Source organism: Clytia hemisphaerica, unplaced genomic scaffold (genome assembly GCF_902728285.1).
Source record: "Clytia hemisphaerica strain Z4C2 unplaced genomic scaffold, Clytia hemisphaerica genome assembly, whole genome shotgun sequence".
NCBI classification, from domain to species: domain Eukaryota; kingdom Metazoa; phylum Cnidaria; class Hydrozoa; order Leptothecata; family Clytiidae; genus Clytia; species Clytia hemisphaerica.
In genome coordinates, this window is record NW_027103286.1 from 1,051,717 (window position 1) to 1,075,517 (window position 23,801).

The window sequence follows — 23,801 nt, forward strand, 5'->3', positions numbered from 1 at the left end:
TAGCTTTAGCTTTGATCCCTTGTAAATTTGCACGAAAAATATCAAGTAAACAGAACGAAAATTGGCCGTGTATCAAGCAATTTTAGCTCATTTTTCCATTTTGACAGACTTTATGGGTCATTATGAAAACAAAAAACATTAAAATAAAAAGTCAATCGTTTAATCATATTTCTTTTATTGAATTTAAAATAGAAAAACATCTTTTGAATGAACACCTGGCTTTCAAAAGAGAAGAAAGGAAATCTATCAACCTTTTATAAGGCATTTCCCCTTATCGCTCCTTTTATTTACTTGATTTTTTCTCTCGCGCCAGATTTAATTCGAAACCCGTGTATTAAAGCCACGTGCTAATTACGTAAAACAACCATTTCGACGCTCTTGGAGCTTGATTATGGTGTTAGTTTCTATCCTTTTGTATTATCAGCATCACAATAGTTAGCAGCACAAATTCTTTTGAAAATGGTTTTGTATTTCATCATCCGATTGTTATTTCTGTTGAAATTAATCATTTTGTCAGCATAAAGACAATAGAATAATTGGTTAGATTAATATCTCTAAAACTGGCCTTCCCAATTTTTTCCTACTGACATAACAAGTTCTATCTATTCATACTAAAGGCATCTTATGCAGCATAATTAGAATATTTGGTTTAAAAACAAAGCTTACAAACATCATATTCAATGACCCTGTCAATATTTTTGCCAAATAGTGTCACTTTGTCAAGAAAATGACTGGTTACTTCAAAGGTCACTTTTTAGTATTCTGAGGACTTGATCTAAACATTCTCTACGGTGGAGCATAGGTCGTGGTCGCTGGTCGTGGTCGTGGTCGCTGGTCGTGGTCGTGGTCGCTGGCTGTGGTCGCCATTTCTGGTCAATGTTTAGAAACACACACTTTCGGTTTATTCTTATGTAAGCTCACAAAAACAAAATAAGGCACCTGCTTTTTTCCTTTTTCACTCAAATAAATCGCGATCGTTTGTTTGATTTACCTTAAGGAAATTTAGCATTTTAAGCATTCTTGAGTATTTATATGATGATCACGGTATAAGTATAAGATTGTTTTCATGACTTTCATTTAGTTTGCAAATACCTAGTTTTGGAAAACTTTTTTTGGCAAAGTTTATTCATCGAACATAGTTTTTCAAATCTAATTTATGATTTTTGAAGATAGAGGCTTAAAATTAATTAATTAAATTCAATTATGTATGAGATGATTTATTATATTAGCTACGTACAGAAACCTTTTGCTTTTAAGTTGAAAGACGAATTTCCGACCCCACATAAAAATCAATCCGACATGTCCGACCTATTTTACTTTAAAAGCCTTAGGACATGTCCGACCCAAATAAATTTTTGATTGGTCAATGTGTCAGACCACCTAAATATCGTTATTTCGAGCCCTGATCGTCTGAAGAATTGAATGAATGATTACTCCTTTAGGCGAACCCAACGGTCTGTTGCATAACTAATTAGTCTATAATTCAGTGGATGTAAGTGAAACCAGCGAGAAATTAGATATTACAGATAAATGTTTTGTTCAAATTGGCATGCTAACATTCTCCTGAATTAGCACTCTTTGACACTGTGAATCTTCCACACCAGAATGGCTGGAGTAATTTAAAATGCAGAACTGAGTCAATAGTTTGTCGCAATCTCCCAAACAACTTTCGATTGATTCCGATGATTGATAGACTTAATTGATAATCAGGATTTTAAGGAAGGCCCCAGGAAGGCTCTATTGATAATCAATTGATCACAATAGCCTTTGAGAAGAACGCAGCAGTTTATTGAATAACAAATTATTAAAACATAAGTTGCTTACTCCAAACAGTAAAGATGGGATAACATTTTTTGTTTCTATGCAACAGCTGTCTTGAAGAAGGCAAATTAATTAGATAACATTATCGTTAAAAAAATTTATGCTGCTGTGATTAGATATCCAATAACCCATTGCGTTTTCCTAAATGACTATTGATAGCCTTTTGATGAAAAAAAAAACTCAAGATTCAAGATTGATACTCAAGATTTTAGAACACTAGGCTCACTTACCTATGGAGTATCAGAATCAGAGACGAGGGATTGTGCCTTGGCAAAGCTCGAACAGGTTCGAATTCAAGGAACCTCGACTGCCTTACAGAATAGCGAATAATAATTTCTTATCAACCTGTTTGGTCTTGATCTTGTTCAACTCCCTCTCAAAAGAATTGAAGAGTTTAATAAGAGGATGTCTTTTGCTAACCTTCAAAATGAAATCAAACAGATTCCTTGCTTGTGTTCAGATGATGTTCTGGGTGCAATATCCAATAAACCATCCAACTCAACATTCAACTGGTGGACATTTGATCGATTTGATTGCTGATAGATTATTTAAATGCTTATATGTGGTTTTCATTACCAATTTTTTTAGTTTCAGCTTCATTCACTGTTGTTAAAGAGCCTTCAGGATCTGTATTCCCTTTGGAAGGAAGCAAATTCACTGTCAAATGTATTGTCACTGGAGTAGATAAGCTACCAAATGCCACTTTCCGAGACAGAAATAACAATGCGGTTGAAGGCAGTACTGATGGGCATAGAACATTCATAAAAGACATTGGTAAGACTTTTACCCTATTCATTAGGCTTTTAGGGATTTTTAGACAAAATCTGACACACAAGATTCTTTTCACATAAGGTAACTTTTGACAAAATTTTTTCTTAATGACGTCACTCATCATACCCAAAGTGAGCAAAAACTGAAAATTTTCTTTGTTCTTATAAATAGCTATGTATTCTAACTAGACCAATGTCCCAGATTCAGAAAAGGCCTTAAAAATAGTTTTCGTAGGGCACCCCTTAGATCAGGGCAAATTTTGATATCATGGTCCTAATAGGGTGTAAAATTGAAATTTGCCCTTCGAATCTCCTGCAGTTTTCGAGTGAATCGATTTTTAGTTAATCGATAGAACTTATCAAGGGTCCCCCTTTACTAACGGTTTTTTCGAAGTCTGAAAATCAAATATCTGAGGCTACCAACAGATTCAGCGTGAAAAGTAGATAAAGAAAATGGGGTTATTTGTTAGTTTCAACCACCTGGTGCCGAGAAATAGCATTGTTAAGGCGAAAAAATTGATGTTTTTGGCGTTTTCCGATGACGTCAGCATTTTTCTATTGATTAACTAAAAATCAATTCACACGAAAACTGCAGGACATGGCAAATTTTTTTTGTCAATTCTACACCCTATTAGGAGTATAATATAATATAAATTCGCCCTGATCTAAGGGGTGCCCTTCGAAGTGACACAATTCACTACCTCGGCTGCTGGTCTAAGGCTTTAGAAAAAGTGCTAAAATGCTTATTTTATCCTAAATATTCAATAAATAAATTTGTATTGGAACAGTCTCAATTTTTGTGACACGCACCTTACTGTCAGAAATGTCATCATGCTCAAGGTGTGAAAATTTTTAGGTGTCAATTTTTTTTATATTTTAAAACTAAATAAAAGTTAGGAATTTACAACAAAATTTCGGCATACCGGATAAGTGGGATGGGGGAACCTGGGAACCTAAAGTGGGAACCTAAATGAACACCTGAAAAGTGGGATGGGGGAACCTAAGTGGGAACCTAAATGAACACCGGAAAAGTGGGATGGGGGAACCTAAGTGGGAACCTAAATGAACACCGGAAAAGTGGGATGGGGGAACCTAAGTGGGAACCTAAAATGAACACCGGAAAAGTGGGATGGGGGAACCTAAGTGGGAACCTAAATGAACATCGGAAAAGTGGGATGGGGGAACCTAAGTGGGAACCTAATTTTTTATTTTTTTATTTTTTTTTTTTTTTTATCTTTTTTTTTTATAGCAATATATTTCGCACGTCTATTGACCCTCCTATGAAACAGAACTTTTGATTTTACATTTTATAAAGTTTTTCTCTCCCTTTCTTTTATCAAACGCTCTTTGAAGACTTGTAAGGATGGTGCTTCAACAATATCTTCTTCTAGATCATTCCAAGGTGTTTCACACTTCTGTAAAAAAGAGAGTTGCTTTGGTAGCCTCTCATACCGTCATTAGCAAAGTTCCTTTGAAGCTCGTAATCATGCTGACGTCGTGGTCGTGTTCGAGGAGTAAATTTTTCTCTGATCTTATAGACTCGTCATAAATGTGGAGGTTCTTGAAAACTTCCACCATATCACCAACTTGCCGCCTGGTCTTTAGGCTAGGTAGATTGGATGAGTCGTAGCCGATCTTCGTATGAGTAGTTTCTATAGCAACTAACTAGCCTTGTAGCTCTTCGTTGGACGCCCTCGATTGCATTGATATGTTTGATTAGCCTTGGAGACCATACTACATGTGCATATTCCAAATGGGGTCTGACAAATGCAATGAAAAGCGTTCGAAACATATCTGGTGAGAGAAATTCGAAGCTCCTGCTAATCAAGCCAACGATAGAGTTAGCTTTCTTGATTTTACTGAATATATGGGCTTCAAAGGTCAGGTCACTATCGATTATCACTCCTAGATCTTTTTCTTGGTCAACATGTTCTAGAACAGATCCTGATAGGGATGGACATATTTGATGTTCCAAAATTTACCCAGTGTTAAAACATGACACTTGTTCGGATGAAATTCTAAAAGCTTTGACCAAATTTTAAACCCTTAGAGTGCACTTATTCTAATTTTTGCTAATTTCCACCCTTACAGTGTACTTTGGGAAGCTTGGAAAAAAGGGCCGCACGTACGGTAGGTCGTTTACCTTGAGTGCCCCCCCCCCCGTGGATCTATGCTTATGTGTATTGAAACGTGGCAAGCCGTGCAATATGTTCTATTTTACTATCAAACATTTTTAATTAATGAAGTGTATTCACACGCTGTACTGTTTGGTTGGTACAGAAAGAAAAACGAGCTAGAATCCGTTAAATGCTAAGCGACCCCAGCCCTGACCCGAAAATTGGAGCTGCTAATAAAAAACAATGTGTATTGCATCAAGAGTGAACAAAAACTAGATCGTAAATAATGTTTTACTAGATTCTGTATTCAAGCAAATTAGATCCGTGCAAAAGAAAGAAGAGGCTCTAAGTTATCCATCGAGCTATGAACGAACTTCTAATTCCTTCTAGATTTGAAGATATGACGGTTTAAAGTTTAAAGTTTAAAGTCAATAAGTCAATTTACTAAGCGAACCTTTCAAAAAGATGCACTATAAAACTGCTGATAAATAAACATGCTTTTTTGAGCTAATTGAATAAATAAATTCCCTTTGTTTTATTTTCAACATTATTGTTTGCGAACCGTAATGTAAAAAGTAAATAACTGGTGTTCTTATTATGATAAAAGGTTTTGCTTTCCTTGCATATAATATCTTTCTTATCTTTATGTATTTGTTTTTAAAGAAAAATAATAATAATAACAAATTAGGTTCCCACTTTAGGTTCCCGGGTTCCCCCATCCCACTTTTCAGGTAAAAAATATGTGCAAAATTTGAAAAGTAAACACAAATCGCCATTTTCAATAGACCTATTTATTTAAACATAAAGGAATTCTTCTTAAACTACGATAAGACTTGCTATCGAGCAAGTCTTATTTTTCGCTTATGTATTTGTTTTTAAAGAAAAATATTTCAATTCTATTAATAATTAAACAACTTAGGTTCCCACTTAGGTTCCCCCATCCCACTTTTCCGGTGTTCATTTAGGTTCCCACTTAGGTTCCCCCATCCCACTTTTCCGGTGTTCATTTAGGTTCCCACTTAGGTTCCCCCATCCCACTTTTCAGGTGTTCATTTAGGTTCCCACTTAGGTTCCCCCATCCCACTTTCCGGTGTTCATTTAGGTTCCCACTTAGGTTCCCCCATCCCACTTTTCAGGTGTTCATTTAGGTTCCCACTTTAGGTTCCCAGGTTCCCCCATCCCACTTATCCGGTATGCCCAAAATTTCATGGCAAAAGCTCTATTATTTCAGGAGCTATTACCATTAATTTGACCTCTGAACAGAAACAGCCCCCCCTACAGTATGAATAGGGTTAAAGGAGGTTTTATTATTATATTCTTTAAATAATATATAAGCTTGTTTACTGTTTAGACGTTTTATAAAGTTTTCAATTTTCACCAATTCATCATGCTATGCACCATTGAATGTCTTCCATTGACCAATCAGCTATTGGGTTGGTGATGTAATGTCAAAAGACATTGCAGTGGTGCATATCATAGATATTTAGTGTCTATAATAACCTCTCCCTTTATTATCTTTTTATTTTTTCTACCCATTCGGGTCTTATTAGGACCCCTTGTTTTCTTGATATTTGTATTTAAGTTCTGTCAGTTTTTAACCTTATTTAAAGAAAAGGGGTATTCAGATATACAATTTGCATCCTCCTCTAGCAATTAGGTTTGCCTTATTTATTAAGATTTGAAAATCTTTTTTCAAACCCCGCTGTTTCTCTTAAGCATCTGAAGTTGTGATGAAATCCGCTGACTTCAGTCTTAATTCCACAAGAGTATTTACAAATTATTTATATACAAGAATTGATACGCTTTCTCCACGGAAATCCTGAATTTTCTACCACAAGGATGGCATTTTTATAATACATTCTTCCAATCAAATGTCTTGTAACTACATATCAAAACATTTCTAATTTTTTTTTTCAGATGGTTTCAATGAAGTGTTGACATTGATTTGGAACCCACTTCGATTGACCGACATTGAGATTCCTGACTTGTCTTGTGACGTCGATGACACTGATAGTTTTAAATACAACATCCATATTATACCGAGTATGAATAATATTAGATTGATATTAGATAAAACATGTCCGAGAAAAAAAAATTGAACAAATTTTAATAAAGCAAAATCGACAAAAAATGGAGTTCAAAATATGAAATAGATTGGGTTGGGTTGGACGAGCGACTTTGAACCCAGAGAAAAAATGCAAATTTTAAAGAAAAATCCTTTAGCTCCTTTTTTTTGAACCTTTATTTTATCATCTGTGAAAAGATTACATTGCCACCTGCCAAACTTGAAAAATACACTTTTTCGTACGGGTTGTTGAAAAACATCAATTTTATGTCAAAAGAGATTGTAAAGACAGAGCTTTTTTTAAAAAAAGATAAAATAAAAAGGAGAAAAATGAGTACTGTTTCAACTACAATATCTTAGGTACCTTCACACAAAAAATCAAATTGCAGCGATCAACAATTAGTTTGCTATTTGTCAAGAGGTTACCTGGCGGACGAATTTCGCGCCAAAATAAAAGATTGATAGCATTCCAGTGTCATCAAACGTTCGAAACCAACTGACTTCACTTTAAATGAACCATTGCATAGAACGCCCCTTTCGACGAAAAAAAAAGCAGATAGATGAAAAAATTGGACGAAATGAGGTTTTTTTTAAAATGACCATATCTCACCCAAAGTTCTGATGAAAGTACGCTTCTTGAGTCGAAGAAAAGACTACTTTTTGAATAGCTAAGATAGTCCAGGGGGGGGAGACATAATGACGTTTACTACGGTGGTGATGTGATGAAAAATTAAACAAAAATTTACTCCCCAGGGTAGTTAGATACTAAAATGGGTAGTATCTATGTGTTAAAATGTTGAAAAGATTTTACTACCTTGGGTAGTTAAAACTGGTAAAATTAGCAAATTTTAGCTATTTTTGTAATTCTTTTAATTTTTTGCGTGACTTTTCTGAAAAAATCTGAAAATTTTTATATTTTTGAAACAATTTTCTGTTGGAAAGTTGTTTGCTATACAAACAAAAAATTCTCAATTTTTTTTGTCAATATAAAAAAGACTTTAATTCTAAGGGCAAAACATTAATTTTTGCACTAAGTGAAAAATGTGTCACAGAAATAATCATTTTTTAGCTTTTTTGTAATATCAGTCCAAATAGCAACCAAGGTGGTCTCCATGACAAATTGTCCCAAAAGATTTTACTACCAGGGTAGTAAAATACCTCTTCCAAGAGTCTGGGTGGTGGTATGTAAAAATTCGTAAAAATCCTTTTACTATTCATATATGTCTGAGATTTTACTACGGACCCCCCCTCCCTGGATAGTCCTCCATTTTATTTGCTGAATACTTTACCCCTCAGCCAAAATTGATTATGATAATTTTTTTTCTCAATAGTAAGTAAGTAGTTTTAGCTATAAAGTTTTATAGTTTTTAAGAAGAAATTGGCCCGTATACAAAACCGTCCCCGCCAACCAGCCTGGTTACTCTAATACCGGTTAGTGTAAAACACAGGTCACAGGTCACGGGTCACAGGTCACGGGTCACAGGTCACAGGTCATACAAATTACAGACCGGAAAACTGTAACGCACTTGTAACATACAACCCATAACATACAACTCATAACAAAAGTTCCTGAAAATATTATATGTAATGGAAATGTAATATCAAAATATTGTATTTTGAACGACAAATCATCAACCCCAAAAATTGACAACAAATGACACTTAAATTATGTAAATAATGATGTTATCTCGAAGTATGAGGTTTTGTACACCAATTAACAATAAAATATTTATCATGCGTAATAGGATGCCGACGCTGCAAGTGGATATAGATTGACAGGTTTTGAAAACAATAAATACTCCAAGAGAGCTGTTTTAGAGAGATGAAAATAGTGACGTCATTTTATCAAAAATACGAAGCAGGGATAAAAATATTAAAACATTTATAAAATATAATCCCATTGACGCTATTTTCATCAATTCTTGTTATCATACCCAAGGTGATGCAGGAGATAAAATGAGATATGACATTAGTGATTGTGAAATAGCTATTTTCCTGTTAGGGGCTGTTTAAGGCAAAGGTGAGATCGATATTCGAATATTTCTTTATTCTTTGTATATAACATTCGTAACATGCGAACATTGAAAAGATAACTTTTTTGCATGTGTGATATAGATGTAATATATAATACAAGTATTACAGGTCCGTGTTATACACGGCATAAAACGCGAAATCACGTGGTAAACACGTGGGTAGATTTTTAGCTTTAAAATAGTTCTAGATCAATAAAATACCTTTGGAATTATATCATTGACATTAACAACTGTTTTTCAAACATTTTCTTTGTGTTTTACAGTAATCAAAGCTGACCTGTCAACACTGACCTGTGACCTGTGACCTGTGACCTGCGTTTTACACTAACCGCTCTAATACGGAATTCTTTGCGCACTTAATTTTCCTGCAATTTTTTCGAAAAAGAAATTTAGTCATAAAAGCTCAGCTAATCTATAAGGATTTTTATGTATATCAATTTAAGTTTATTATTATACTATATTCATTATTACGCCATGCTTTATCACTACAGCAGTATTGCAGCCACTGACCTTTATATACCCTGGACCAAGTTTCTCAATCCCGGTCAAGCAAAAATCAGAGTTTTTTGAACATAGCATCAGCCCCCCTGCTGGTTGGGGGGGGGCGGGGGTTACACCCTAAATTTTTCCCAAAAGAGGAGGGGGCTGGAAGTACACCACTTTTTTGGGGGGACCTATGTACTTTGGTGGAGCTAAAATCTCATCACTTAACGTGGGGGCTAAAATAATTCAGCTTAATAGTTGGCTTCAATTACTCAAATTGAAGCTCATGAATCTGAAAAAATTTCGCCTGCGGTGCAATATTTTTGTAGAAAGTTTGCAAAATTATTTATCTTACACTTAGAACTGAACGCAATTTACATTGGAATAACCTTTTTTTACTGGATCAATTTTTTGAAAGTATCTAGGGTCAAAAGTCCTGGGGGCTAACGAAAAATTCATAAATTTTTGGGGGGACTTAAAATTCAGGGGGGACCTAGTTTTTCCCTGGGACCTAAACCCAGGCTGACGATATGTTGAAAAGTGGTACCCTAATTTTGGCACTACTCAATGGCGGTGTAAATGCATCGAGAGCGCTAGGTCTACTTTCCCTCGAAAAAATTTGATAATGTAGCGCCGTTAGACGTGAATTTTTAACACTGTAATAGCTTCTTTACGGGTACCAATTCGAAAAACACTTCGATCAAAGATGATGGATATAGCTGGGTCCAGGGATATATAAAGGTCAGTGATTGCAGTCCTTTTCTCTATTCGCGCACCCAAGAATTTCCCATCTTTGCTTTTTAGTTGTGAGTAAACCAATGATTAACCTCTACCCCAAAAATGAAACTGTCAATAAAGATGATGACCTTACCCTCACATGTGACATCAAAGTCAAAATGTTTGAAAAGTGGGAAAACTTTGCATTGGAATGGCTTTTCAATGGACAATTAATCGATAAGAACTCTAACAAATATAAAATTAACAAGCTTGTTGATGAAGCAGAAAATAAATCATCCACCTTGACTGTATCCAAGGCGTCGAATAAGGATGAGGGAATCTACCAATGCCGTGCAAATGTCAATTTGAAAAGTGGAGATACAACTGATTCAACTTTCTCCGAGGATGCAGACATTGAAGGTTTGTTATTATAGAAATTCAACTTTTGGAGTCTCACTTTTTCATCCAAAAACCCTTTTTCAACAGTTATCCTTCTTTGTCTACCCTCAGTTAGGGGAAGAGAATATATCTCTCAACTCATCAAGCTCTTCCATTCCAACCAGCTATAGTGATCTAATATCTTTGTATGAGTGAAGGTAGAGAGTCGATCACCATATTTCCCTAACACCCTACCTGGAAGTGTTTAAGATTCGAACACAGTTCATTGCGGTGAAAGTCTGTGATTGAAACCTTCACACTACCAATCGGCAGAATGTTAGTAAGACACAGTGATAGCGTTATTCAGTATGGCGAGTGAAAAAGGACGATAATATCTCTGTAATAAGCTCTCGGTAATATCTATACACTGGAGTACTTATTATTTATTTGAAGTTGAATCATTACAACTGACTTTAAACCATCCTCTTTTTAAAGGAATAATCAGGTGGTTTGAGATTTTTGACATATGGGATCCTTCTATTGTCCTGAGCATAACCTCAAAATATTTTTGCCTAAATAAAATATTTCCCAAAGTCGAGATAATTAAGTTACAAGTTTTTGACTTTTAGTAAAAAACAATATAATTTCAACGTAAGAACCGTGTGAGAACCCATTTCCAGAAATTTTAACTGTTGTGATCTTGACTTTAGAATATAGTTAGACAAAAATACTTAGTAATTTTACTCAAAACCACAGAGGGTTTCTTCAGGCAAAAAATCTCAAAACCATCTGATTATTCCTTTAAACTTTACCGTAGTGAAATGGGAGGATACTTCAACACCAGCCAAACAAGAGATCATAAAAATGAACGAAGAGAGCGTCGAAATGGCTTGTTTGATCAAAGGATATCCTATCCCAAAATTGCACTGGCAAAAAGGAGATGATACTTTAGCAGGTAATTGAACACTTGGACAGTTGCTTACAATATTATTATCATACATAATGTTATTACCTTATCGGCCCTAAGTGACCAAATTTTGGCTCGGTGACTAAAATTAGGGCCGACTAAAAATTTGGACCGACTAAAAATTTGGACCGACTAAAATTTGGGCTGACTAAAAATTTGGGCCAAATTAAAAGTTTGGGCCAAATTAAAAGTTTATAATTAAGCTTTCCTCACTTTCCACTATTTTAAGCTTTCCTTATTTTCCAGTATTTTAAGCTTTCTCCTATTTGGCCCAAATTTTTAGTTGGTCTTAAATTATTAGTCGGCCTTTAGTGACTAAATTTTGACGAGGTGACTAAACTTAGGGCCAACTAATAGTTAAGACCGACTAAAAATTAAGACCGACTAAGTTTTGGCCAATAAGGTACACACTTTTCGTGAAAATAGGAGAAGTTATTGGTACCAATTTTTACTTTTTTCATACAAAATTCATAAGTGCTACATACACTTACACAATATATTGTGTGGTAATTTATTGACAATGCATTGCTGAGCGTCGATCATAAGGTGTTCTTAATATATTGTCAACTCCATTTGCAATATTTCTATAATATATGGGAGTAGTTTACAGAAAGAAAGAAAATTCCTTTTTATAATAGTTTAACTGTCGTTTACTGTGTACAATTTGGTCCATCAAACATATTGTCGAATATTGTTCGTCAATTTAATGTGAAGTCTAAGACCATGTTCAGACGTTACGGTTCCGTTCCGTCCCGTTCCAAAACAAGTTTGAACGTCAAAATTCGAAACGTCAAAAAGAAGACGTTACAAAGCAAAACAGACCGAAACGGTTTCGATCCACCTTTTACATCGGAACGGAACTGCTCCTTTTTCTTGCTCCAAAACGTTCCGAAACCAATATGAACATACTCGATCCGTAACGAAAATCAAACCGGAACGAAACGGAACAGTAGCGTGTGAACATGGTCTAAGTAGCCCTAATGGGTAAAATGGGTAAACATTTTAGATCTATAATTTACAAAAAGCAAATTTTCCGTATATTTAAATTTGCAAGTGTCGCTGCATGATTGCTACAAGATTTATTTATTTTTCTATCGATTTGATGATTTATAGCTGGCGATGATAGTAGGTACACGTTCAGCAACGACACAAAGTACGGCACCGAGAATTCGCTGTTCGCCATTTCAAAAGTCACATACACAGACCGTGGGAAATATTATTGTGTGGCTACATTTCAGAGTGGAAAATCATCTCGCCAAGAGTTTATACTTCGTGTCCGAGGTTAGTAATTTTTCTTCCAAACTATTTAAAATTATTTTAATATTCCTTTTTCTTTCGGTGATTAAAACACCCTTTTTTCACTATGCTCTTTTACAGTTATCAAATTGTGAAATTTAACTTTTTAAGAGCTTAAGGCCGGTCTCCACTTGTGCGCGCTGCGATCGCACCTTTTGGCTTCAATCTTTTTTGCTTGGAAAAAAGATTACGTCATAAAAATATAGCGCGCGCTCGAAAAAAAAAGTTTCAATAATAAACTTTTTTCAACCGTTACGTTAGATCGCCCCAATGGAATTGTTCTATTTTTCTTTTGACCAATAACGTGGAAGCTTTGCTCGAAAAAGTGCGATCGCACCGCACACAAGTGGAGATGACCGACCTTTAGTCTGGATATCCAAGCTGTAAACATTTTTTTTGCGCACAGTATATGAATAGGAAAAGTATGTATTCGCCTCTTCCTGATATTGAAATTTAAATCACTTTAACGAAGACCAGGTGGTAAACCAGAAACATAAAAAAAAACATTTTACAGCCTGAATATCACCTAGATTGTAAATACTGAACCAAATTTAAAAAGTTACAAATTAGGAGGATTAACTCCTTAAAGAAGCCACTGGAACAAATTGCAATTTTTTTCTGAGTGCTTAGAAAACCATGCCTAAATTTGTGCTCGTTGAGATGACTAAACCCTACCCGAAGTCGATTTAGTAAGACTACACCTTGATTGTCGGAAACATCAAAAAGATTGTTTGGGTCTCAAAAATTTTACAATTGCAGTCTTGAAAGTCTTAACAGAGAAGGTAGATTTCTTGTATTACCGTCCTGGACATTCCACTGGGATATGCAGCGAGGAAAAAAAGTATTAAGAAAACGCTCAGTTCGTATATTAAGAGGATAAATAGGATTTCTTGTTCTTATGTTAACTGGCTCTGTAAGCCTTGCTGGCAGATAATTACGTAAGTAAGACGGAGCTTGGTTATTTATGATTTTATAGAAATTTTTATGGTATTTTCTCTCCTGCCTTTATTATAGAGGTCACCATTCAGTTGAGAGGCCTGGTATAGGTAGAAGGTATTAACGAGTTTATGTATGTGTGTTTTTCAGCGACGGAGACGGTAAGGTTCCAAATTGACTAGATCATGACCAACTGAGGACGACGGTAAATCAGCACTTATACCGTCCTCGATTTTGCGGGTCAGAAGTGCAGGTTTTTCCAAATCGCTTCAGTCACTAGCGAGATTATGTATCGGAGATATTCTACGGCTACGGTTGCGGGTCTGCCCGTGCGGGTCGTCACCAAAGGCGACATGTCGTCGTCTACTTTTCTCTGTACGGGAAAAACACCAAAACACCGTATGAGCAAAGTCGACATAATGCCGTACGTCAAATATTGAACTTGCTTTCACCCGCCATTACTTGCCTTACTCACCATTTCCCTCGCCACTTTAACCGTAGCCGTAGAGAATTCCAGATACATAATCTCGCTACTTTACCGTCCTCAAAAGCGCAAATACATAAACTAAAACTGGCTATTAGCGAGTTTATGTATTTGCACTTTTGAGGACGGTAAAGTGACTGAAGCGATTTGGAAAAACCCACAGTTCCGCCCCGCAAAATCGAGGACAGAAAGGTGCTGATTTACCGTCGTCTTCAGTCAGTCAGGACGTAGACAAATTAGAACCTTACCGTCTCCGTCGCAGAAAAACACACATACATAAACTCGGTATTATTTCCTGAAAGGCTGTGTTCAATCTCAAACCTTTTTTTTTTGTATTATTCTACAGACCCATTGGGAGCTCTCTGGCCTGCTCTTGGCATCCTGATCGAAGCTATTCTATTGTTCCTCATCATTGGATTGTACACTTGCTTCAAGAAGTCCAAACACCAAAACACTGACGATGGTACGTTTCCTTCATCAATAGACTTTAACGGAGTTTTTGATTTTTCTAAAAAAGCGATTGTGGGATTGTTTCGAGTGTATTACATTAGAAATCTCTTAGGAATTCTATTGTAATGCACTCAAAACAATCCCACAATGCATCGCTTTTTTAGAAAAATCAAAAACTCCGATAAGGTCTATTATAATCAATGTTCAGCAACACACGTGTTTTTCTTATAAGAAGCCTTTGCCTTATAATAATGATCTCAACAGTTTGAGTCTTAAGCCTAAAAGTGTTCTTAAGATTTTCTTATTCTCACTATTTTTCGACAACACGTCTGTTTTTTTATACACATATACTCTTAATGATCTCAGTTTTAAGCCTGAAAGTGTTCTTAAGAGTGTTCTTATTTTATTTCAATCTTATTTTATGGAGTATTTTTGTGCAATTTCCTAAGAAATTGAGTGTTTTGAAGAGTCTGCAAAACCTTAAAAATGTTCTTAACTTGTTCTTAATATTTCGGCTAGTGAAGCTTTATGTTCTTGTATAGTTTGTTGTTAAAAAAAGCGTGTATTTGGAATGGAGCATGTCAACAACATACCGGTTTTGGAGTAACTCCCCCATATTGATTCGGTGTAATTGACACGAAAATTCAAACAAACTAACTGGATAATTACATACTAAGTCATTTTTCGTTTGATATCTTTCGTGAAATTTTAACACTGATTCAAAGCAAAAGAAAACTTCTTTCGAAATCAGTATATACTATCTGTAGTTGTGCATTAAGCAAGTTTGACACTTGCTTTATGTTTCTTGCTCGATGTCTTTATATTAGCCTTCGGTGGCAAATAGACATCGAATTTTAAGAATCAAGCGAGAGTCGAGCTTGCCTGGCACGTGATTCTAAATAATCTTTTCAAGATCAGACATTCGGAATTTCTAATTTAAAACTTTATACTAAAATGCTACTAAAATTATTTCAAACTAAAAAGAGAGAGGAGGTGAAGAGAGGAAGAATTATATAAACTCTCTTTTTCGGGTGGCAGAGTTACCCTTATATAATGATCTGGAAATCGAGACTAACATTCGACTAACCTTGTCCCCGTGTATTCCAGGCTTTATTTACATTACTGATGGTCGCCTGATATTATCTGGTAATACGCAGGGAACGAGGTTGATAATCAGCTAACAATAACACCTCTTGTTTAGGCTTGAATAAACTTTAACATGACATAACTGATAACCGACACACAAGTCATACCTGCATATCAATACTCCAGGTCCTCCAGTGAACAACAATTCAAAAGCCTTTTTTTCATTGAGCATGCTTCCCGTATACTTTAATGGGATAAATTTTCGCGGGGATTAATTTTCGCGGATTTCGCGGATTCGGGTGTCATCCGCGAAAATAAGTCCCATTGGAAATTTGAAAAAGGCCCTTCCGCGAAAATTAGTTTCCGCGAAAAATTTGAATTTTTTTTGCGATCCACGAAATTTCTATTTTTATCGTTTTTTATTTTTTTTTCTACATGAGGCAACCCTCGAAAAAGGTCAAATCCTCTATATGCTTGTTAGCAAAAAAAGCTTTCCTCAAAATTTTCTTCACAAATTTACAAACTTGGAAGTGATCGCTTATTGTTAAAAGCTTTTCAATGTAAGAGGGTAATCCAACTGGCTTGAAATTAAACATTTAAAAGGATATGTAAGATTTTTTCCCAAATAGGCTTTGAAAATTTAGCTCCACACCATGGAAGTTCAAATTCAACTTTTGATAGTTGTGATACATATCTCCTCGCCCTATTTAAAAACACCCTCTTATTACTTGAAAAAAAAATTCTTAATTTTCCTGGAAAAATTTTATTTCAATGTTTTGACCCTTTTCAAAAATTTTAATTTGTACCCCAATCCGCGAAATTAAATCCCCGCGAAAAATCAGGAAATCCCTCATCCGCGAAAATTAATCCCCGCGAAATCTTAAAATTTCGCGGATGATCTCAACCGCGAAATTTAATCCCCGCGAAAATTTATCCCATTAAAGTAGTGCGATTTAATGAAAATTTGCATTTGCATTGCAAAATAGATGATTTATACAAATATTTTTTTCAACGAAATGGATCTTGCATTCAGTTTTTATTTTATTTAGATTTCACTCAGAAGTACTCAAGAAGTAGTAAATTTTTATCACCAAACTCCAATTAATAACATTAGCTTTTTAACCAACACAGATATCTTTTATAAAACACTAGAAGAGCTTTTTCATCTCAGATGAAGCATACTTATATGCCATCTTTAATCATGCGACGTTACGTTTCTCTTCTGCACGAGCCTTAACTTCATATCATATGCAGCAGTCCACTAATTGTCTTAAAGTTGCTGAATCTAGTCTTTATTAGAATGTGTTTTCTAGCCCTTCCCAGCGGGACAAAGAATCGTTGAACATAATAATTGATCAACATCCCTTCGTGACACATACCCAGCTGGCACAAAACGTTGTTTCAACGTTCATCTAACGTTATATGGACGCTATGAACATTAGATAAACGTTGAAACAACGTTGTGTGCCAGCTGGGTTGTTCTCCTTCATACAGGGATCAAAGTTCTTCCGTCTCACAGAATTTCCGGATTTCCGTCTCACAGAATTTTTTGTCAAAGTTTTCCGTCTCATTTAGAAATGGTTATTTCGCAAGAAATATTGATTTTATTCTCTAGAATAATTCCATCGGAAAGAAATCTCGTATTGAAACTGTGTTGAATGGCTGATTTTACATTTTGAGTTGTTTTAATTAACAAATTTTAGTGCCTTTCTAACCAATCTAGGAGGTAAAAAATCTGAAATTTTTCTGGCCTGCGGGTGTCACTGTATACCAAAATATCTGTATTAAGAAATTTTCCGTATCACAGAAAAAAAGTGCATTGACCTTCCTTCATAGACACATGTTTATTCTTTTAGTTGATGGAGCAAACCACGAGAAATCACCCCTTGTGTAAGAAAACTTCATTCACCTCATCCAATACCACCCTCTATCCGCCCACCTTTCATCTACCACCCTTTAATTATCGCCCGTGATCTCGCTTTCATACAATCATTCAATTAGATTTCACCTCAAATCACGTCGTCTACTCACCATCTAATCGTCGCAAAGCGTAATGGGTAATCAGGAGCACTGCGCGCTAATGACAAATTATTATTGGTCCAAAGTTTTAAAAGATTTTGAAGATTTTTGCGTCTAGCCAACATAAAAACATTATGGGGGTGCAATCAGTCCTGATTACTCATGATCCATTTCGACTGTGAAATTGCCTGTAGGGAAACTATGCCTCATATTTTATTAAAGTAGAGACTGTCATACTGAAACTTCAATAAACTGATGTCTTAGATTACTGGGCTATCTGACTTTACCGATTAGACGCGCACCAATAAATGACCCTTGAACTTACCTGACTTACCTTACTCATCTGGGAATCTATATAACATTGACAAAACTGACTGACAAACTTACATACTTTTTACGTGATGGCTTTTCATAACATTCTTACCTAAACGTTCTTTTTGTTTTGCTTACAGGAAAGACGCACCTCGTGTCTCCTACACCACAGGAGACGAAGGAGTGAAATCACGCTTAGTGAACGATGAAAAAGCCTAACTTTCTCCTCAGGTATTTTTTCAAGAGTTTTTTGATGATGTTGAGCCTTTCTAGTAATTACGTCACATTTTGTCTCGTTTTCGTTTTCAAGCAATTACAAAGATGATCAGCTCACAAGAGAGAAAAAAACTTTTAAAACACTTGGACTGCAATTCTGGGATAGAACTCTTGACACAAATTTCAATAATAGTTCTATTTATACTGAGACAATTAATTTGTCTGAGACGAGAAATTTAGAAAATGAGCATTATGGAGAAGTGTGCTTTCCATTCATGTTTCAATAAATAGGATCTCCTCCACAGATCACATTTTACAAACTACTCGTCTCAGACGATTTTTTCGTCTTGGTATAAATCAATGGAACTATTCTCATAAAAGAACATTTAAACCTTTTCTACGGAGAATTTTTGACAAGTCAAAAGTGATTTGCTTTTTGAAATACACCTTTTTTTAGTAGAACCAGTCATTTTTTGATGAGGCTCGGTTGTTCTTATCTTTTGGCAATTTGAGCCTCAAATTGTTCTTATCCTGTTCTTATTTATAGGGTGAAAATGAGGTATTTTATGAGTTATCCCAATTTTTATCTAAATTGTTCTTATTTTTTTGGCGATTTTGAGCCTCCTTGTTCTTTTGAAATTATCCTCATAAAAAAGTGTATACCGGATTATGAGTGCGGAAATTGTATCTGATTCATATAATCTGTCTGTTCTTTCTTTCAGTTAAACACCCCAAAGATTTGGAACATATTCCTTCTGCACAACCTCAGAAACATCTATTAGCAAGGAGTTGAATTTATTGAGGCTTTATTTATTTGAGGCTGGAATTTATTGGGGCTGCATTTATTCATACTATGTCGTACTTACCTGTAACAATCGAAAAATTACCTTAACAATCAAGAGCGCAAAAAATCGCAAAAATTCGGATAGTGCAGTAGTTTAAGACGAGATGGAGTTTTTACAAGCTCTTATTTGAGTTGGTTGGTCGTTAACCAGTAATAAAACAATTTTGTTACTTTTTCTAAAAGAACACGTCATTTTTATTACTTCAAATGACCAATTATTAAAGTATCTTATACAAACTCCATCTCATCTGAGTGGTTTAGCCACTTTTTTGCGATTTTGGCAATTTTGATTGTTGAGGGAAGTGGTACACGGCTTAACCTATCGTGCGGGAGCATCCGAAAAGACGACACTAGATACACTTCAAGGAAAATTGAAAATGAAATTCCTCTGTTTATTTTTTTCTAAAGATCAAATTTGGTTGAATGGGCGTTTTTAGGGTGTTTCTGTATGATAGATTACGTCGTCAATGCTAGAAATGAATAGATCATTCCACGGATACTTCGAGATTTCCATCCAGTGTTACTAGAAAAAAGTTACTCGACAGAAACACTTGTGGATAGGTATTGTTAAAAATCATTTTATTTGAAAAAGTTTCAAAATTAGTTATTTAATTTAGAAAAAATTGTTGAAACATTTTTTTATCTTATACCTCAATATTACACCTTTATTATTTTTTTGGCAACGCGCTGAATCTAGAAATAGATTTTATTTTTGACATAATCATTACTCTCGATGTGTTTATACGAGTTCCAATCCCATCAACCTTTGCGTTAGTCTCTTTTGCACGTTAATTGCATCATTTGACAAAAGATATATAACGACTTGCACGTGTCTTTAATTGAGCAGCATTGAATTGTGGGATTACAACTCGTACAAATGTCAAAAAAGTTAAAATGCATTGCGGAGCGCTATTGAAAACATCCAAATTTTGAAATCTCAAACGTGAAAAATCGCTCTTTCACTAACGGATTTTAATCCCTTACTGTGAAAGCTGGATTATTTCTATGGTTTTTCTTATTTTATAGCTTAACCTTGGGAATTAAGATAGCATTTTTAACTCTTCAATTTTATAAATTAATTTTGTTTGATTCTGTTATGTTCATTTTTTTAAGAATTATGATTTCTAATAAATGTACATAAGAACATCCAAAATTTTGAAAGCTGGAGTTTTTACAAGCTCTTATTTGATTTGGTTGGTCGTTAACCAGTAATAAAAGAATCTTATTACTTTTTCTAAAGAACGCGTCATCTCTATTACCAATTAGTGAAGTATCTTGTAAAAACTCCAAGGCATCTCAAAATTTTCAAAGCCTTAGTTTTCGAGTTTTTAAGCCTAAAAGCCTCACGTTCTTATAAAAAAGCGTGTAATTTTTAGCCAAACTTTGGATACAATCAACTTTGTCGTCCCTTGAGACCGTCAAAAGCTATTATGTCTCTCTCTCTCTCTCTTACTCGAACAATTTTGAGTTGGAGGTTGGAGTTTTCGAATTAATAAGACTTGGACTGTTCTCAAGGTTATGTATATATCTTTTGATTTTTTTTCTTTTTGGCTTAAACGTGTCCATAAGCGCTGGCGAAGCGCTCGATATAATTACTCTGACTTTGTAATTCTTTTTTGATTTTGTGTTTTTATTTTTGTTGCATTTTTATTTTTGTTGCATTTTTTTCGTGAAAATATCTTCTATATACTGTATACTTGAAAAACGAGTTTATTATTTTTCTCTGCAACATTTTTTCAGCTTTTCTATCGTGTCATCGTCATCGATGGCAAGAAAAAGACGAATTATGCCTTCAAATCCCGAATAACTACTTGTCAAACCCTCCTTTGTCAATCTCAGACCGATTTGGTCTCGTTTGTTGAAGTGAAAGTAGAGAGTCACAAATCAGAATCGAACTGCAATGGACTGTAATGATCAAAGTATCATCAAGTAAATCCACTCTCATGTTCTTCAGCTGCTTATACACACCCCCTTTCTCACAGACAGACTCAGGAAAAATTGGCCAAAATATCGTCTCCTCCAGTAGACAACTATACTTTAATTTTTGTCCCCACTGAAAATAACATTTTTTGTTTCAGAGAAACCGATATCGAAAGCATAGGACATTTTTTTAGACTTAGAAAAAGGTCTAAGTCTTTGATATGATCGATTTTCTTTCCGCCAATTGAAGTTGGGGTCACTAGCAACTTTTTTGTCAGATTTGTAACACTTTTCATGTGTTTTAGTTTTCAAATGTTTCCATTTGATGAAATAAAATGTTTCAAGCGGCTCCAGACCTTTAACTAACTAAAAAAGATGTTTTGAAAAAAGAAATGGGATAGCTAACTCGAAAAACTTTTTTGTGAAAACAAAATTTGAGTTAATTTTAACCCGAGAGGGGGGTATTTAAGCAAATGGAGGGTACGGTATGTGCCACCCTTAAGGGTACCTTTTTTGGATTTCCAAAGTCCCGCTAAGGCCTAAGGGTCGGAAAAATACGAAAATTTCAACTTTCTACCCCCCCCCCTGAAAGATCGAAATTTGGTCAAAATTGGTCAAATTTGTCCCGCTAAGGGTTGTAAAATTCTCAAAATGTTCCTTTGTTTTCTCCTTTTTAGTCCCGGTAAGGGTCCACAGTTCGAAAGTCGGGCGGTACCCCCCCCCCCCCTCAGCTCGCAACCACAGATCTGTAAAGCCCGAAGGGCTAGATTTGCGGCCTTGGTCAAAAAGTGAAGCTCGTCTTTGGAAGGATTTCCTACCAGAGTCACGTGACTAAAATATGCAATTTCACCGGTTTGAGAGATGTGAAATAGCGTTTGCCGCCTACTTTTTTTTATCTTGCGCTCCGAAAACAATTAAAATGCTAGATCCTATCCATCGGCACGAAATTTAAAAGTCAAATTTTTGCTTCACTTTTTTTTGCTGGAGAAAGCTTAAAGTTGCCTATCTAGCCCTTCGGGCTTTACAGATATCTGTGCTCGCAACCCTAGTGCCCCCCCGGCCCCGGGATTTTATTTAACTAAAAAATCCCTTTATGTATGAATGAAAAATTGAATGAGAATTGAGTCACGTCATCATAATTCGAACTTTCATGACGCGTTAGAATTTAGCCAATTCGAAACTTCCTTGCTCGAAAATTACTAACTCGAAGTTTTCCAACTCGACAATGTGAAGCTCTCAGGGTAAATCCTTTACTCCAATCAAAATCTAAGCCCACAACCAGGGGTTTTCTTTTCGCGTCGGCCTGTTCTTATCTTTTACCCGGTTTTCCTAAGATTTTTCCGAATCAAGATTCAGGGGAAATCCCATCGAATGCGGTATTGTTTTGATTTCCGGCATCGAATCCAATCATATGAATGAAAGATCTGCCATATTTAATTGTCTTTTGATGGTGGAAGTACAGAGTTTTAGTGTAAAGTTTTAGAAACCCAACTAGTCGCGCGGCTGAGGTCGAAAAAAGTGGCTAGAAAATGATTTTCGTGATACACCTCTTAGATTCCACTTTTTTCGATGGAAAATCTCGAATTAGTATATGTAGATTCCAAAATCAAAAAGTTTCCACGATATTATCGTGCAAGTAACGAGTAATTGGCGATTTTTTGCGTTTCCAGGCAAAATTGCAAGGCCTGGAAATTCATGATTTTTGGAGGGTCTTCAAATTAAAAAAAGACCTATATCACATGATAGAGCTCTTCAAACTGAGCAAAAAAGTGTATTACACCAAAGTCCCAACTTCTCTAGATCAAAAGTTATGGGCCTATTTGTGGTCAAAAAGGTGTTTAATTTTGCATAAATTAATTCAGATTGTGGGGAAATTCCCTGTTTTCCATCAGTTTTTTACCACAAATAGGCCAATAAATTTTGATCTAGAGAAGTTGGGACTTTGGTGTAATACACTTTTTTGCTCAGTTTGAAGAGCTCTATCATGTGATATAGGTTTTTTTTTTATTTGAAGACCCTCCAAAAATCATGAATTTCCAGACCTTGCAATTTTGCCTGGAAACGCAAAAAATCGCCAATTACTCGTTACTTGCACGATAATATCGTGGAAACTTTTTGATTTTGTAATCTACACATACTAATTTGCGAGTTTCCGTTGTTTTTTTTGGAATCTAAAAGATGTATCACGAAATGAAACGTTTTTCGACCTCAGCCGCGCGACTAAACTGATTTCGATTGTTTATACTTATCAAAAGTGGTGAGATTTCTGTATATTTCTAATACTTTTCTTTGACAGATTCAGCGCTATTTTATATGTTTATAACACGTTTTTAAAAATAGTAAAATGTGAGCTAAATATTTTACTGTCACTCTTTGCATGCAACTCCTGCTGCTGGTCCTAGATGATAATATGGGATGACGGGCTTTATAACTTACTTTGGGATAACTATATAAATTCTAAAACAAATCACTGCAATTCTTACAATTCTTACCGCCGTTTTGCATAAGGATTCCCTGGATTCTCAGGGTCAAAATAGTAAACCATTATTTTCGCCAGTTTTGGCCAGTGTGGAAACGATGCAAAGTCCACGCCGAATTGTTATTTGATTAAAGTAAGGTGCACACCAAAAGAAGTTGAGCTTGCAGAAAGGCAGGCAAAATTGCAGGGGGATAAACCCCCTAACAAGTCTTGGGCTGAGCCCTGGTGGGGGCAAAGCCCCTGAAAGCCCTGAATTTTGATCTTTTCATGCCTAAAAGTTGCTCAAAATTTGTAGAAAAAGAGCTTGAATGCTTGTTCTTCTAAGAAAGAAATGTATAAAGTAAAATGAATCATGATCATGAGCCATATTTTAGGAATTAATGGGATTAGGGATTAATGAATTAAAAG

General features: G+C 35.4%; 1 protein-coding gene across 2 annotated transcripts; it reads left to right on the top strand.

Moving 5' to 3' along the window:
* Positions 1–2,359: 2,359 nt before the first annotated feature.
* Positions 2,360–20,688, top strand: LOC136806172 (neogenin-like). 2 transcript variants are annotated; one of them, XM_067062738.1, is made up of 9 exons: positions 2,360–2,595; positions 6,626–6,751; positions 10,094–10,426; positions 11,202–11,339; positions 12,465–12,632; positions 14,414–14,530; positions 17,460–17,493; positions 18,075–18,165; positions 18,873–20,688. In XM_067062738.1, exons 1-8 carry the CDS (start codon positions 2,382–2,384, stop codon positions 18,151–18,153), a joined length of 1,209 nt encoding a protein of 402 aa, XP_066918839.1. In that variant the 5' UTR covers positions 2,360–2,381; the 3' UTR covers positions 18,154–18,165; positions 18,873–20,688. The 2 variants fall into 2 exon arrangements, with proteins under 2 accessions (XP_066918839.1, XP_066918842.1); XM_067062741.1 differs by lacking the exon at positions 17,460–17,493.
* Positions 20,689–23,801: the final 3,113 nt, after the last annotated feature.

What these genes read in the sequence shown, in the direction of transcription:
- LOC136806172 (XM_067062738.1), top strand. Translation starts at nt 2,382, where the DNA reads ATGTGGTTTTCATTACCAATTTTTTTAGTTTCAGCTTCATTCACTGTT. An exon ending in ACACCAAAACACTGACGATG is followed by an intron (nt 14,531 to 17,459) that starts GTACGTTTCCTT and finishes TTATTCTTTTAG; the next exon opens with TTGATGGAGCAAACCACGAG. An exon ending in CACGAGAAATCACCCCTTGT is followed by an intron (nt 17,494 to 18,074) that starts GTAAGAAAACTT and finishes TTTTGCTTACAG; the next exon opens with GAAAGACGCACCTCGTGTCT.